General features: G+C 39.9%; 1 protein-coding gene across 13 annotated transcripts in view; it reads right to left on the reverse strand.

Annotated features, from left to right (window-relative positions):
- The window catches only part of LOC102228446 (myocyte-specific enhancer factor 2D homolog), a 115,896-nt gene that overhangs the window by 68,508 nt on the left and 28,976 nt on the right, over window positions 1-18,412 (reverse strand). For 11 of the 13 annotated variants that reach the window (XM_023330372.1, XM_023330378.1, XM_023330376.1 and 8 more), the window contains one exon: window positions 1,817-2,199. In XM_023330372.1, the coding sequence (XP_023186140.1) occupies window positions 1,817-1,870 (54 nt within the window). In that variant the 5' untranslated portion in view covers window positions 1,871-2,199. Of the gene's footprint in view, window positions 1-1,816; window positions 2,200-12,863; window positions 13,127-13,979; window positions 14,049-18,412 lie in introns of those variants that run through there. The other 2 variants (XM_023330373.1, XM_023330371.1) reach the window with 2 other exon arrangements.

Consider the following 18,412-nt stretch of genomic DNA (forward strand, 5'->3'; position numbering starts at 1 on the left):
ACAAGTCACTATGTGATACAAATGCAAACTTTATTACCCATCTCTTTCATAGACGAGAAACAAACCAACATCCTTCAAGAGAAATTGGTTACAGAAGCTCTTTTCCCTCTTTTTTAAAAATATTAACTTGATTCATATTCTAAACCTTACATTGACTTTAAAATCTAAATGCTTCCACTCTCTCTCTTCTCTCTCCATTTTTTATTCATTCCCTTCCCCTCTCTCTCTGGTTTCGAAGGTGGGCACGTCAAATCCATTACTCAATCTGTTCAATGGAGCAAAGCCCATTTACCAGTTGACTCATTTTAGATGGATCATTTACCCTTTCATCTTCTCTGACAATGCCACTGATGTAACGAGGCACTGGGGCAATTTTATGCTTTTTGATAATTTCTGTTGTTTTAGGTGGGTGCATGATGAGGTGAAGAGGTAAGCTGCTGCATCAAAAGGTGTATTCAAAGAGTCCTACAAAACATGTCTGCAGAGTCATATGACCCACCGTCATCTGTGATGCTACAGTGTAGTTTAGAAAGCTGAGGGTCAGAGGAGGTAATGTGATCTGCTCTGTGTTAGATTTATCTGAAAGTGATCCGCTGGTTACTGGATGCAGCCGATCGATATGAACACCAACCAGTTTCCAGGCATCAGCCTGTAGATTACAACATCTATAGTAAATCATGCCATAAGCTGTGAAACCACTGCAATTACAGTTCTGTAATTTCTGGACTAGAAGTCTGTTTTTCTCACCATCTGGCTGGTCCAGCGACTTATGACTTTATGATGTATTTTTTAACTGACACATTAAATATTAATTCATACTGACACACATGAATCAAGGATGCAAATATTACTGTCTGGAGATGTGAGAAAAGTTGAATGCAACCTAGCTGCTTAATAATGTGCTGCAAGGCTTATGTGTGGTGCAGGTAGGTTTCCACAACCTGGTTGTTGCCAAAGAGGCGAACATACGACTTTACATGGGGGCTTTTTTGGCATAATCACTTCTCTATTACCCTGCTGCACACTTCACCGTCTGCAGTATTAAAATCAGATGAGATATACTCTGGAGTGACTTTTAGTCCGGAAACTTGTGTGTTTTTATGCCCTACATTGGGTAGGGTTTGTATGTAGTCTTGAAAAACCATTGAAACATATTATTACACACCGACTTCCAGAAATGTATCCACAATTAAACCCCAGACTATTCATAATCCTGGCAGATTTGGGCTCAACCTTTATGTTTTACCAACTTATTTCTTCTGAATCTAAGTACAGTGGAGCCCAACCATTTTCCGGTTCAGGATTTGCAGATTTTCCATCTACTTTATAGCTAGGCACTACTTTGTGTTGTTCTGACATGTAAGATGTCAGTAAATGTTTCTGGCCATATCAAATGACAAAAAAAATTAAAGGGTGTGAATGAATTTACAAGGTACCATATGTGTTAATTTAGGAGCCGTTTCAAACTTTTAAAATTGCAAACAGATTAATGGGAATAAGATTAAAGGGAGAAAGATAATTACATCAACTACATTTTCTTAAATAAAGAAAAGGAACCTCAGCTGTGTGTGTTTAGCTGCAGTAAGCAATACATGCATCCATCTGCCAGATGACTTTTCTCCAGCAAGGCTTGATTTTCTTTTCCCCGTCCATAAACACCCATAAAGAGCAATTTGGTGTTAATGGTTTCTCTAAAGGCTGGATTACTGGACTGAAAGACAAACTGCATTGCATCTTTTCTTGACTGCATCAGTTTAAGATATTAGCAAACAGTTTGGTTAGAATTTGAACACCGGCTCATTTTATCATCACTAACCTGTCTGTTGCGTTCATCAGTGATCCTCTGAATCTGGATCTTTTTCCTCCCCATGGTTCTGGCGTTGCGATGGGAGGAGGAGGGAGGATATGGAAATGAGTGAGGTCACAGATGGCTGTGGATGTAGTTCCTCCTCTGTAGATGCTTACTTGCTTTCAATTTGACCTGTTAACCCTGACTCTGTCTAAAGCACCTGAGCAGAGAGGCTTTTCAGTTCAGACTGAAAAAAACTGAAAAACAAAAAAAAGAGGGAGAAGGAGGAGAGGAAGATGGGGTTCTATGCATCCAGCACCATCCTCAGATCATGGTCCTGTTTTTGCGGGCAGGTCATGAACACTCCGCTGGGATCTTCTGCCCTCCCCTTCACCTCAGCTGGGCAGCTCCTGGAAAACAACATAAAGGCATTCATCAGACTGAGGGAGGGAGACGCAAAAGGGCAGATAGAGGCTGTGTTTGTATATAGTGACCCAATTCGGCTACTACAAGCCCTCACTTTGCCTTAACGCAACATATAATAAATGACACAACAACACATTTGAGAAAACATCAGATCAGAGGAAGATTTGGTTGAATTGGAGGGTAGACTGGGGTGGATCTGTTGTGGTGCTTCATGCAGAGCACGAAGCGCTTGGGGGTCTGCGAGGAGGGAGGCTGTGCTGTGTCAGCTTCATTAGAGGCATCACCGCCACATCACTGATCTGCTGGTCGCCCACGGCTACCGGCTGCCCAGCCTGGGTCGCCTGACACGCCAAATGTGATTCCCCAATCAGAGCCACAACAAAAGAGTCTATGGATGCTGCACATTTCCCGTTTTCTAAACAGTCTTTTTGGATCATAATTTCTCTACAGAAAACTGTTTAACTCTCTGCATCGGGATGGCTGCAAATTCTGAATGGATGGAAGTTCTTCTCTCCGATACAGACTTTTTTTCTGAAAAATTACCCTGACGCGTAGCCAAATATTTGAGAAAACTGAAACATTTTTATATGTTTTGGCATTTAATCCACACAAAAACAAATTTTGAATCACTAAAAATTATTATTTCTAAAAACTCCAACCAAAGCGAAATAAAAAAAATATATAGTAACTCAGTATTTGTGTGTGTACATTGGAAAACAAAGATTTAAAGTGCCTCGCATTATAGTCTGCGACAAATAATGCTCCAATATATAAAAATACTTTCTTTAACATGATTCCCAATGAATAATGTCTTGTTTTAATTGTTTCATACGCTATTTAAAAGTAGTTCAAACTACCGATATATCTGTCCACTCAAATCAACCTTCTGTTCCCGCGTTTAATTCCTAACGGGAAGTTGTGGTTGTTTTGAAGCAATGTGATTGGTTTTAACTTTGCGCTACGCTGCCCCCTACGGGTTTGGCATGTTTAAAATAAATGTCAGTAGCAATTCAGCGGGTTCATGTGAAAGAAAACTTTTCTAAAACTGATCCAGTGTGTTCAATATACAACCATCTCTGCCACATTGTTTAAAAAATAAATAAGACCTCAGAGCGAAGAAATTGTAAGTCTGCAAAATAAAATGAAAGGGCATTTCTCCAACCATGCGTTTGACAATTCATAAATATGTCGACCAATGAAACAGCATTATGCTTTATTAACTAAAATGAACACTGACCTAATTCCAGAAATAAAAACAACAGAGAAAAATATTTGTCTAATCTATGCAACCATCTAAATAACCATGAATTATGGCTGTTCTGAGATGTTCCATGATGGCAGATTGAAAACAGAACACATTATAAATTCTAATTATCAGAAGCATAAAGCAATGAAGAAGCCCAAAGTGTTCATGAGATTCATACCCGCTCTTGAATGAATGAGACAGCAGAGACCCACAAACGGCAACAGAGGCATAGACTGTTTCAGGCCCTGTTACTACTATTTGTAGTTCAGATTTAAATATAGCAATCTATATATGCATACAGACTGTTTATACACTCTCTCTCACACACACACACGCAAACACACACACAGCCAAGCGGCAGCATGGCACAGCTGAAGCCTCTAGAAAGCAGCGAGCACAGACACAACAGCGGCTCCTCGGCGTTGTTTGCTCTGCCTCTACCTGGGGGAGCTGCAGCAGAAGAACGCCCTCTATTTACATCCATTCTCCTGAAACAAAGAACTCGAAACTGTCTGTCATGAGACTGACATTCCTTTTGTGAAGCTGTGGGCGCCGCACTGCATGCTCATTTAGAGAGAAGGCAATTGGCTAGGCTTAGATAAGATGTTTATGAATTATGCACTGATGGTAAAGAGTGGAGGGAGGCAGGAAGAAGGTGTTATGAGTGTTATGATTGCTGTATCAGACAAACTTCGAAGGAGAACCGAAGGAACATCTACAGTGAGCTGCAGGAGATGAATATTTTACCTTTCTGTTCATCTTGTGCCGTTTGATTGGCTGAGGCTCGGTAGAGTTCAGCTAAGGTTAATGAATTCTATCTGGATCTCCTCGTTAGTGTCCCTCCAGAAAGAACAAACGTTCTTAACATGTGGGTCATCCATTTTATTTCATTCAGCATCAAATGAAAGAGGGGTAAAAATGGACACATATTCGAGCAAAATAATAACAAGGTGAGTTCAGAGTCTCTCGCGGCGCTTGTTAACGGCCGTGCGGGTGAGGGACTCGCTCCGTTTGCCGTGAAGTTCAAAGGCAGCGAACTGAGGGATTTGTCTTCAGGCAGCGGTACGATCACACATGAAAAGGCTGCTTTATCTGCCTGGGGTGGTCAAGTTTCGACCTTTTACCCTTCACGCTGCTGCTGCTTTTCGCTTCCCATGTCTGATGTCAGGCAGAGTCTTTGCTCTCGCATGGGAAGCAGAGAGCCTGGAGTGTCTCTGCTGCCTCGCTGCAGGAACAGCAGAAAGGCTTTGGACAGGGAAAAGATAAATGCTGATAATTAGGAGCCTACAATGGGCCTAGATTAGAACCCTGGGGAACACCCAAATGCGTTACAGCTTTGTTTCTCAAACACTGGAGGCACTGGAGGTATTTAGCTTAATTCTCACATGATGTTTTGGTATCAGCTACTTATGAGGTATGAAGTAGATATGAAGTAGATTAGATATTCTGTAAAGGTAATCAGTCCATGCAGTCAAACAATGAGAAGTTACAGAAAACTGTTCTTTTTTTTTATTGCCACTGAAAAGGGAAATAAGTGGGGAAAAATTCAAGAGACAAACTCTTGTTGGAGACAGAGAACTGAGATGTGACTTGAACAATTTCCGGTCTGCCAATTAATTCTAATAAAAATTTGATGTGGACAAAACGTCAAAGACAACCTGCGCTTGTTCTAATTGCATAAATACTATTAAAATTGCAATTCAATTAAAAATAAAAAAATATTAATCCCAGAGGGACATTAACTGTAATTTAAATGTATTCAGTGTTTGCACAGTCATATTGATAAAATTAGACTGTGTTCCGATTAAGCTCATTTATCAGATTAAAAGTACCTTTTGAAATTTGACAACCGCTAAGTAGACATTAAACATACTTTTAACTAAAGCTATATTTTTGTATTAGAAATGTTTTCTATTGATTTCATAAGCTATAAGTGGAAAATTATCATAACTAACAGAAATAAAGGCTTTCAAACATACATGTATGTATTTAATCTATATAATGTGTTTTATTTACTGACAAAGTTCCTGAAATAAATAGATTTTTCACTAATATTCTAATTCATTGAATGGGTCTGTAGATGATGATGCTGTGGGGACAAAAAATCTCCTGTAGCGGACTGTATTACAGCGGCTCTACAGAAGCCTCTGAGTTAAGACAATGTTGTTATATAACATTCTATCAAAAAGTGAAATAAAGGGAAATAGTCTAATTTTAAATGTTTATATATGATGCAACAACGTGCTTCAATCCATGCAGTTCTGCATCTGAAAGGTTCCCAGTTCAACCAGTCTTCTCAACTGATAAAGAAAATCTGTTGTGGCGATAGGCCGATCAGGGGTTAAGTGATTTGCCAAAGGGCACGTCAGCCAGATTTTTCCCAACCAGTCACAGTTTGTGAACTAGTGACCTTCCCTTTGACAACCTGCCTGGATGTCCTGCAGGCTGAAGCTGCCCTCAATATTACCGATACATCGCCTCAGATGTTTCTGCTGAGGGCTGAATGTGTCAGGAGCTGCAGAGGAGCACAGAGCTGTGATTGAGTCATGACACACACACAAACACACACATAAACAAACCCACTAAATACAGCAGGGGAGAACAGGGTGTTTGGGCTAGACGCGCTCTGCGTCAGTGCAGCATTCTGCTGGCCTGCACAGAAGGGCAAGATGTGATGTAATCAGCTGACGATGAAGCTCTGTACGTAAGCCCTCAAGGACATGAAATGGTAACATACTGAAGAAAGTAATGAGGGATACCTTGAGAAGAGTAACATTTTTAACTAAAAATGTTTTTAACTCACTTTGGTTTTGCTTTGTGAAGGATTTTCTCAGTCTACCACTGGAAACACCTAATAGTTACTTTGTATTTTTATAAGTATATCAAAGTAACTTTACCAAAACTGTTCTCTGAATAATGTTCTATACTATTTTTTTTTTTTGTCAATTTGGTAATGTCATCATGTGTGATGCACCTACCACGCCTATCGCAACCCTTCTGAATAGTGATTGATAATCAATAAATACATCAATAACTAAAAGAACTCTCTTTTTTGGCCAAAAGTGCATCAACATATCACATTTTTGAAAGCACTTTGATGCACAAGTTTAGGAAAGCTCTAATAATCTTGTAATCTCTTAATTTTCTGGTGGATTTAAAACTACCAGCTCTATCAAGGAGCCACAACACATCGACTTCTTTTATGCTCAGTGCTTCTTCGACTCAACTGCTGAATCAAAAAAAGTTTACCCAAAGTAGTTTGAATGTGCCAAAGTCCTTAAGAGCTACATTTAGAATTGGTCTGCCTTGAGAAAAAACAGAAATTGTTATAGACTGATAAAAGTCAGACTACTCTATTAAAAAGTTGTGTTATTGGTGGTTCCATTTAATAACTGGTTAAAATTGGATTGCTCAGTAATGTGGTTAATCCTGACCCTGCTATCTGTCCTGTTATGTGTGTGTGTGTGTGTGTAGGTGTATGTGGAGCTTCCTGAATGTCCATCCTTGGCTACCCAGACTGTGTTAAGTGTTATTGGAGCAGCCTGGAGCACAGAGATAACAGCGGCCTGGTATTTGAGGGGAAGAAAGGTGCTGGTGAAGGCAGCGCTGCCACAACAGGGAACCAGTGAGAAGGAAATCTCATGTTTTTTTTTAGCTCAGCAATGATAACCAACATCTGCCCAAGCAAACCACAACTGGCACCACCTTTAATGCACGCTGCATGGCACCCGATCTCAGTTTATAACCACACTTATAAATCTGGTTCTTTACTGCTTAATGGAAACAATCTGAAATTCATTCCTCGTGCATTTCTGTTCCATCAACAGAGCTGAGAAACAAGGTTTCAAAAAATAATCAGTAAATAAAATCAATCTAGAGATCACAAGATAAATAAAGAGCTAATTTAGGCTTAAAAAACTCAAAGTTAAACTCTCAGTTAATATGTTTGTAGATTGAAATGAGTGGGATATTCACATTTAATGAATTCAATGCACTGCAAAATTAACCAGTCCAAGACAATGAAGGGTAAAATGGTCACTTGATTGGTGCATCACTCTTATGTTGATCCAAAATCAAATTGCTTAAGTTTCACTTACAAAATGCAACAACTTTAGTGTCTTAAAACCTCTCATCTAGACATCACACAGAATGTAAACTGAGACACAGCTGCCATACGTCTGAAATTAGTTAAAAACCCCTTCTTCACAAAGCTGCTTATTGTGTCATTTGAAACCGTTTATTGAAGTGGACATGTTTTTTGAGAATATTTTGAAGCCTAATTTCAAGTCAAAGTAATAAAATGTTTCCAATCAATGCATTTACCAGTTATTTCCAAGATAATGTTCAATCAACTTGCAAAATTTAATGTAGTGTATTTTCCTAAAGGCCAACTGTTTCTGTAAGAGAAACAACATCAATCTAAAGTGCAATACACTTCATATAGCATTTAAGTCAAGCTTAGAAAAGTGTCCAATTAATGAACTTTGGAATAATTGATTGCATTGCACAGAATTAGATATGAAGAAATTATGTAAGCTAAATGTCCATATCAAATGTCAGGCCTTGCTGGAAAAAATATTACAGAAGCAATCTGCAACTAGAGTTCAGGGATTCATATTTCAAGAAGAGGGCATATCGTCTGGATGAAGCAGCTGAAGCCATGACCTCTGCAGCAGAGAGTGAAAATGACTGATCTCTACCTCAGTCTAGTCTGGGGTTGGGAGAATCAATACTTCACCAATAATAATTCATAACTCAGTTTTCAATCAAACAGGTCTGACAGGATGGAGAAAACATAAGACAAATAATGCAACCACAAGCTCCCAGCGACTTCACATGAAATGAAATGAGCAGGAATACAAGGTTATGGTTTTACTAGTTATGATGAATAGATCATTTTTCTTTAAAATCCTGCAAAAGCATATTGAGTAATTATCTTTTCAAAAGATGAAGAAACAAAAAGACACGTGAATGGATTTGTTGGTGACTGAGTCACAGTCCATGAGGTTGAGCTTAAAGTGCAGGGCTATACTATGTTGCAAGCATGCTGAAAACCCTCATTTGACCCACTGAGGCTCAGTTTGTGGCCCAACCTTGAGGGTGTTCTGCCAGCGCCAGCTGTATGATATTTACAGCCTGTTGCCTCATGTTCCCGGACGGCCGTTGGACACAGTTCACACCACGCTTGAGCTTCAGGTCACCAAGTAGGCATGTTTGCAATAACAACAAAACTCTATGGTTGAGTCGGTGGTAGGAGCTCCAGCAGGTGGAGCGAAGGCACGGCATTGTGGAAAAACCACAGAGGGAGAGAAGCTGCTGGCCTGACATCTGAGGCCTGGCTAAGGATTGTGATTATGCTCGTACATTTATGCTGCCAATCCTGGCAGTGGAATATGATCTCTCATTCCCTCTCTTCCTTCTAACCAATCATGGGTAGGACTTTGGAGAGGTGGGCTGGTGCACTGCAAGGGCAGCACTTCAGAGGTGGCGGTGATGGTGGTTTGGGTGAAGGGTTGAGATGGGATGGGATGGGATGGGAGGGGCAGTAAGGAGATCTGTGCCTCTCGGCTGGTGAATTACACCCGCGCTACTGGGCCCAATATCAATACTTCAGTGCTCCCAAACCCCAGCACATACACAAACATCTGCAAGTAAAGGCAAGAAAAACCTACAAACCTACCCTCACACACTGAAAACACAGGGTGCGCTTACTGTCACCGATCTGTTGTTTGTTTTCACAGCCTCTGGCAAGAATGCAACAGAAACACCTGATAATACCTCATGCATTTTAGTGCACACAAAGGTTTATTTTGTCCAGAGACTGAAAAAAACATGCAGAAGACATTGGTTCACAGGCCAGATCATACTTCCTCAGTCGTTACCTGTGATTAATTATGTTTTTATTTTTTGGCCTCAGAGACTTTGTCACATCTCCAGTCGTGGTGTAACCTGACAGGTCAAACCACATAGTCAACGCAGGTAAAGGTGAACACAACAAAACATACTCAACCACACACCTTTCCCTGAAACATGAGCTGATTTGAGGAGAAAGTGGAACAATAGAGGGGGATAACAAAGAGCAGTACAAGCAAACATGCTGTAATTTGGAGTAAACAGAGGTAAAGTATGTAGATTTATTGCTTAAAATGACCTCATTTAAAGCCAAAATATATTTAAGTACTGGCAATACAAAATTCTAAAAACAATACAAATGCCTGAAGTACCTCCGAAATGAAATGTTTGAATTGCACCTGTAGTTGATTGCACTTGGGGAATTCATCAATTGGTCAGTTGTGGTCTTACGCGCCAGCAGAATCATATAAAGATGTCCAAACTGAGAATTAGGGTTAATTTTTAAAATATTATTTAGGATGAAGTTCTCACATTTTGATGGACTGTGTCAAAGTTCCAAGACCAAATGTCTGGAACAAGTGCGGTGTAAATCCATTTTCTTAAATTTGCAAAGAACTTTCAAGCAATAGAAATATTACTTTACACCTACAGTTTGTATTTTAACTTCCTTTTTTCAACAGCCCAAATCATATTTTAACGACACAAACATTTCCTAACTAATGCTTCATAGCCATATGTTCTGGGTGCACATCATACATGCATGTGTCTGAGGATCCTAACTAAATGCATAATAAATCAAAGGTAAAAAAAAAAAAATTATATTTATTTTGAACTATAAATCAAAAAATGCTTCTGACATGAAAATATAATGGAAGTCATATGTGAAACTTAATATTTGGGTCATTGTTGCTCCCTGTGATCTGTCTCTTAAGGACAAACACCTTCTCAGTTTTTCTCAACTACAACTTTTTCCATTACCTATGAATCTCAAGCAGCACAAAAACAGTCTAGTGACAAACAGAAATGCAGTCAATACAAAAGATCAATGACATCAATGGTGACACTTTATGAAAAAGGGAACACCCGCACAAAGGTATGCCATTACCGGCTGAACGTGCTCTCATGTTGGACGCCTTCTACAAAAGCCAGACAGGCAAGATGAGGACTACCCAATGACGTCTTTAAAAATAGCTTTTTATCTAGAGTACTATCGGGTTTATTTTCATGTATGCAGGTGAGTGGGAGGAGGAATGTTGACGTTTTGGTCAGAACAGCAGTACCTGCATATTTGTCATGTTTACCACAAATGTTTCCTGAACTTTATCCGTCATTAGTTGTGAAATGCAGACTGTGCAAGTATGTTGGGAGCCGCTCTGGTGCATACACAAACATCTTCTGACATACTAACGTTCTCTGATGAGAACATTTTCTGTTTTTGGGGGGTTTTAAAGACGGAAACAAAAAAAGATCTTAATCATGATATGTGCTTTTGGAATTTTCAGGTATGACATCTTTCAGCAAAGAGGAATCCTTTAATCTGGCCACAAGAGAACCATCCAGGGTGGCTTTGTTGTCAAGACACACTTCAAAACAACTGTCTAGCAGCTGCTTGGAGACCCACAAGTCTGTCCACACAGAGTAGTTTAAAAAACACACAGGAAATAAGGCAGCTCAAGAACACATAATATAAAAGAAAAGCTATTCCCTTATATTATGCCAGCATTAATTCAAATTTCACCTTTCAAAAGATAAATGGAGAACACAATCCTGTGATTTCTTCAGCTTTTGCTTCTTTTTCACACTTAAATACTTCAGATCTTCAAACTAACGTTAAGAAAAATAAGTAAAACATTACAATTGCAAGGTGTGATTTTATTTGTTAATTATCCCTGCCCACACCTCCACTCATTCATGTTAAATATTTTATTAAAGATTAACAAGATTGAAAAGTTGAGTTCAATTTCACCAACCTTTCCCAACAGTGATTACTAAAACAGAAAGTATGGCAAAAGACCTACAAAAGGAACACATCCTAGCCTGATCTGAATAGAATTTGGAAGAAAAACAGTGTGGAGAGCCCCATAAAGCCATGTCTGTGTCTTCAAAACTCCATGGATCCACAGTGACTTGGCACAGTGAGTGGTGCCAAGTCCACCAAGATTGATCCAAGAGCACATTGATGACTCATCCTGCAGGTCACAAAAGAATCCAGAACATCTAAGAAACTGCATGTCTCACTTGCTGCAGTGAAGGTCAAAGCTACTAGTGATCCATAAGAACCCAAAGGCTTCCCTCACATTCCCAAAAATAATGTGATCTACCTTCCAAGTAGAATATTTGGAAGGTGTGGCCTGTCACACAGAGTGTAAAACCACCTCAGCATTTCTAGTTGTCAAACCTGGAGAAGAACATTTGTGACCTTAAGCACTAGCTCACTTGGACTATTTGGCACCATGATTGGAAAACACCAACAAGTCCAATCTCTAAATGGCTCCAGGAAAAACACAAACTAAGGTTTCAAATTTGCCTTAAGTCAAACTGAGATGCTATCATGATCTTAAACAGGCAGCTCATGCTTGAAAAGACTTAAATGTGCTCATGTGCTCCTTCCACAGCCAAAGGAAAAACTCCTTGCCAGTTATTCTAAATGCTTAATGACTGTTGCCACCAAGGGTGGCACAACCGGTTATTAGGTGTAGGGTGTGACTAATCCTTTATGTAGGCCAGGTTGGTTTAGCCTATTGATCCTTGTAAATTGAATAATATTTTTAAAATGTCATTTTGTATTTAGTCAGGTCATCTTTGTCTAATATTTAAATTTGTCTAATAAAGTGAAACATTTAATGGAAATATTTAACAGCCCCGTACAGTTTAATAAATTGTTAACCTGGCATGCAAAGATCAATAACAACCAACAGAGTTCTGAAGACATATTTCTTTGATAGTGTCAAAGTATAAACAGCTTCATCTATTCAAGTGGCATTAGCATTCAACCACAGAAAACACATATGTCTATTTCAGCTCTCTTATATGTGAAAACATTCAAAGAACAGTCAAAGCTAAACAAGTACCAAAGACATTGCTGTTACATAACAATATTGATCAAAAAAGGAACATGCGAGACATTACAAGCCACACAGAAACTCAAGCATTCACCGATAAATCACAACAAGAGCTTGTGATCTCTGCTCCTCAGTGGATTTGAGGCCAGGGTCGGTGTCAGCTCGGTGGCTGACGATGTTCAACAGGCCACACAGTTAGTCACCTCAAACTCCATACTATCTGCCTCATAAAGTCCTCAAGGGCGCCAGCAGCCCACCACACCACTGACGCCCCCGAGGGACTGATAAGCAAAGGCAGAACTTAACATATTTCTAAGAGTCTCTAAGAACTTCAAAACAACTGAAAAGGAGCAGAGAGTGTATCATCCCTGCCATGGACTGTAAACTTTTATTTTAGAGAACAGTTTTGTTTACATGGATTTAGGTGAGGCCCGGTTTATCTCAGTTCAAAACAATGAGGTGAAACCCACATAAGAGTCTGTCTTACCGACAAAGAATGGACCAGCTGGGACAAAACAGAAATACGGGTTGTCCAGTTCCAGGATAGAGGATAGTTTTTTTTCTAATGGTCCAAATATAAAATATTAAAAATCAAAGATCACAGAAACACCGTCCCAAATAGAAAGAGATAAATAAAAAAACGGTCCAAGTCAGAGCAGCACATGTGCTACTCTCCCACCAACTGCTGAGGTGACAACTGCTGGTGAAACGCCTCACTCTGGACGGCCCAAATTACTCCTCTTACCGGACACCCCACGCCACCAGCAAAACCCCATCCTCTGCCGTTCCTGCTTCTTGTTAGCCCCCCTCTTCTTGGCCACCACCCATCACAGTCACACAGCACATTAATCTCCTCCCGTCTCACCGGTAAACCCCTCCCAGGCCGCCCTCTGTCCTAATATGCCTACAGCAACTGCCACCAATTCATCAGTGTCCATGAAGGCAAACAGGGAACCAGTTGATACACTCTTAAAAATTAAGCCAATTTACTTAGAAACTTGTATTTATTAGTTTTGCATTTAACAATTGGCCAAAATATATTAAATATCATTAAGACACTTAAGTCATATTTCATTTCAGAAGTTTCAAATTAGTAGAGCTACGACACAGTAACTTGCTTAAAGAGTTTATGCATTTTTAAGTTCTAGAGCAAAAAAAAATGTTACAATTTTTTTCCATTTCTTTGTGTTTTTGGAAGATGACTGGATAGGAACAGGAACTCTGTGTACACATGAGCATGTGTGTGGCCTGAGAGTGACGGGAGCAACTACAGGCATCCAGCTCCGTGTGTCAGATCCTCGTCTGCACGCCAATCTATCCCTTACACACATGTGTGAGAGTACATCTTCCATTTGGATCATGAGCTGCTGGCAGCAGGATGGCAGCTGCCTACATAACTTTTGTTCCACTGGACCTTTAAAGGCCAGCCACCCCTTCGCTTTAACCTGACCCCCTAAAATTTACACACAAACAACCACACACACACACACACACACACACAAGGCTTGCATGCTCAGCTGTCGGGCAGTTCAACATGCTGGTGAGGTCTTGTGCTGCTCAGCCAGAACTTTCAACATCCGAATTTCAAAACTACTCCACTTACTTAATCCACTGGAGGCATTTGTCATCTGATGAACAGTCCAAAGCTGCGGAAATCAAGAGTCCCCGTGACGGATTGGAACTCGAATCGATACCGGCAGATGACTACAAGCAGGACTGTAAAAGGAGAGAGTGGCTCTCTGCAACCACTTGCGACAGAGAAGGAACTTCCCAAGCAATGAATCTCAGTCCGAGCCCTTTCCTGACCTTGAAGTCTCCAAGGGGGCCTGAAGGGTGTGGGAAATGGAAGGCCAGGAGTCTGCTAAACAGTTGTGCCTCAGAGTTTCCACTCAACACAGCAAATGAACATAGGGATGCAGGCACGTAATTGCCAACCCAAATGCAGGGGATGAAAATTCCAGAGACAAACATCATCTGGAAGCAGAAACTAATATGGTGAAATGCAAGCGAAAGATGCGGGTGTTTAAAACCTGCCAACAAATGGGAAAAAATATACATTTCGTCAAAACTCATCAATCAGAATGTCAGAACTCTCAAGACAAAATTGCTCCCACAATAAACAAGAGCTCTCACATGGCCTTATCTCTCTGCCCGTTCTCAAGGTTTTCCCCCCTGCTTGCCATCCACATTTGTCATCACCGTGCACGACTGCCGGGGGCCCACCGTGTTCAACACACGGTCTTGGCCCAAAGCCTGAAATGGGGATCTATGAGGCTACCTCCGCTCATCTTGGCAGAAACAAAAGCATTCGCCAAGACTGTGTGGTGCTGGCTACGTGTGGTGGGGATCCGGCTCAGAGGAGAGGTGGGGGAGGCACAAACACTGAGCAAGGAATATCTTTTCTTCTACAGAGCAGTGAGGAGAAGCTGCTCCTTTGCCCACAGGCAAGTGTATTTATGTTGAAAGGAATCAGAAGAGTGCATAAGCTTCAGCTCTTGCGATGATAAACATCCATTCGTGTTGGTGTAAATCCTCGACAACAGTTGTGGAAAAAAGGCAATGAGATTATATTTTTCCAACAGTTTCACATCGAAGGTGTTCCACCTAAGTGATGAGCCATGCCAAGCAAACTCAAGAGTGCTTGTTAAAGACAAGCTTATTTGGTAGTTTGTCTTTGTGCATAATGACTAATAGGTTAGAGAATAAACATGATATGCTTTCAAAAGTCTGACAGTGAATACCCTGATTATGCAAATCTGTTTCCCTCCAGAGGATGGGGTAAATTAAAAAAAATGACAAAGCTTTTCTCTGGTGTGGCACCACAGAGAGTGTTCCTCTTGTGTGTGACCTACATTGTTGAGGAATTCTCCACGTTTTAGTCACCCTCTTGACAAATCTCACAGCATAACAAAGCTAAATAGATGAATATTTCAAAGAAAAAATACACTTCTAGCATGGCAGGAGTGCTTAGTTATCCAACAGCAGCTTAAAAAAACATTTCATTGATTTACTTAGTGTTCAAAAAGTCTTAGCAAATCAACAGATTGGCAGCCCATTTTTATCCCGTTTAATTAACTGAACAGCACTGTGGCAGACAAAGAATACACAGCATCATAACTGTTAAATATCTTTTAAAAAGATGTGAATTTTTTATTGTAATAAATTTGGAACAAAAACATGAAGGAAAGGCAATGAGATTACATTTTTCCAACATTGTTTCCTAATTGTGAAATCTTTGACTTCACTAAAAGCCATGAAGAAAAGATAATAGATGGCCTAAGTCACTGGCAGCTTTTAAAAAGGTCAACATCTTTAAAAGATCTGTTGTATGGAAGGAACAAACTTGACAAGACCATAGTTGGTTCCACCCGGCCGTTTGGGTCACGCTTTGAGTTTCCATTCATCATCATGTCCTCGGGGCCCATTAGTGAAGACGGGGTCCTTTTGTTTGCTGCAGCCACAGTTTTGAGATTTAGTTGATAACAAACATGGTCTTGAACTTAACTCCCAGAATGTTCGCATTGTAGTCTAAATATATAGCTGTGAGTTGGTCATAGCAAATCATTAGCTGTAAACCATTTTCTCAAATCAATTCTTCTTTTGTTTCTAAAAACTCTGCACACAAAAAAACAAGGTTTTAGTGTGTATAGGTTCAACAAGTTGTTGGAAACATTTCACAGACATTTTGGTTTATTTCAAAAAGTTGGCATTCATGCAATTACTGCAGATTTTTAGCTGGAAATGCGTGATGCTAATCTCCCATTCAGCCCCATCCCAAATGGTGCTCAATTAAAATAATATCTGGTGACTATGGAGGACACTGGAGTACAGTAAAATCATCATCATGCTCAAGAAAACAGCTTGGTATAACTTGAGCTTTGTGACATGGTGCATTATCCTGATGGGAGGACAATGAATAAACAGATGGACATGGCCAGCAATAACACTCAGGTAGGCTGTGTTGTTAAATGATGCTCAGTTACTAATGGACCCGAACCGTGCCAAGAAAATGTACCCCACACCATTTTTCAATTGTAGCCTCAGTTTGCTTTTTTTGAGTGACACCCAGTGTTATCATCTAATGCTCATCTTCTCAAAGATTTGACATGTTGTGTGATGAGCGGTGTAATTCTGCATCCTATGAGATTTTGTTAGAGTTGCTGTTTCCTTTTTTACATCTCAAACAATCTGACCATTCTCCTCTGTCCAATGGGTACTTTGTCATTTTCTGGAGAACTCAGAGAAGGTGCAATGGAAAAATCCCACATCAAATCCCTTTAATACTGAAATATTCACATTAGAAATCAATGAAATCCCTACTTTTACCCTCTTCTGAAGCTCATTTAGAACCAAGCAAGTGATCTTTACCACATCTAGTAAAAGGTAAATGCATTGAGTTTCTGCCATGTGATTAACTGATTCACTATTTGTATTATTAAGCATTTCAAGATATGGGTCTCATAACTTGGCCAGTGGGTGTGTATTGTGAACATGATTTGAGAATAATTACTTATACTTTTACAATGCTCTCTCATAAATTTAGATTTGGTTTCATCCACCACAATGCAATGTTTTCAATGACCTTTAATGACATAAGGTAATAGATATATTAGGGTGGAGGGGAGAAGCTATATGATTGGCTGCTAAGGCTGCAGCAAGTTTTCTGAGCTAACTGAGAGAGGATGCTCAGAATGTAGTGTTTGGAGATGGAGGTTCAGCAGTAAAACTACTAGCAAGATCCAGCTAAAAAAAAGATCTGTTGAAAACAAGACCACTTCTTTTTTTCTGCTAAAGTTTGCAAATTGAACAAGAGGATTGATAATTTGTCGATTCAAGTACATTTAAAGACTCCCGAGAATCTGTTTTTGACTGGAAGTGTCTCTGAATCCAGGTTGGCACACTAGCAATGCTGATAAAGGAGTTATATTCACTTTTTAGACAGACAGCCCCTGCTGGTTGGACATGACAGGTGGGCTTCCCTCCCAAATACTGTTTGATCTCCTAATATGTGAAAAGGACACCAATTACCAACATCCTCCGCACAAGAGAGGAACAGTTTTGCGTTATTGTGTATTTTTGATAGATGGAAGATGAAAATAAATCCCTTGTTCATTAGATGCAGAAGCTCTGGCTCCACATGTAACAGAATATATTTCCTTTCATAAATTGTTAAACCATTTGAAAAAAATCAAGTAGAGGCAAGTTTCAATTGTAATATTTGACAAAGTCAAAGTCTTTAGAAAGGTCAATATCAAACTTGTTTCTAACTGCATGAAATAAGTCCTCACTCCGAGTCAGTGGAGGTTTGGCATCTTCCAATCCCTGGAGCTGTCACAGCTAAAGGCTAAAGGTCAAGAGCAGCAAGACAAGCCATAACAGACGCAGCAACCTGTTCCCTTCAACTGTCTCCTTCAATCAGACGCCGCCACAAAGGCTGCAGCCGTGGCCTGCAAACACTGAATTCCATCTGTCCCTTCTTTCATTTATCACAAACATCTAATAACAGTAAGATCAATAAACAACTTCCAATGTCAGACAAAAACCCAGTTTCTACAAACACAATATATACATTCTTGTACACTGTATACTTTTCAGATGTGTTAATGTAGTTGTAAGCCCTTCTCTCTTCCTGCCAAGTGAGTTTAAGTAAAACAGAAGCTTGCTGTGTTCTGCTAATTAAAGCTCTGCGATAGTTTCTTTGCCATATTTTAATCTATCAACTAAATTAAAGCTGTAAATCACTCAACACCTGTGACTCCCACGCCAACCTGACCGTCTGGGGTGTAGAAAGATGAGCTTACACTAGGGAAAATAAGAGCCGACGTGTGAAATCAAGTTTACATCAATGTCAGTTTCAAAGAGCTGTTGAGATGGAAAGATCTGGAGGAGGAACATTGCCTCTTAAATGACCAGTCTATTCAACAAGACATCTTTATTAACTCTGTTCTCAGAGCTGCCTTCCTCAAACCTCTAGTGATGAATCTTATTGGTTGCTAGTAATGCTGATTTGGGAATTTCATTATAGTAGAGCAATTA

The sequence above is a fragment of the Xiphophorus maculatus genome, chromosome 3 (assembly GCF_002775205.1).
Source record: "Xiphophorus maculatus strain JP 163 A chromosome 3, X_maculatus-5.0-male, whole genome shotgun sequence".
NCBI classification, from domain to species: domain Eukaryota; kingdom Metazoa; phylum Chordata; class Actinopteri; order Cyprinodontiformes; family Poeciliidae; genus Xiphophorus; species Xiphophorus maculatus.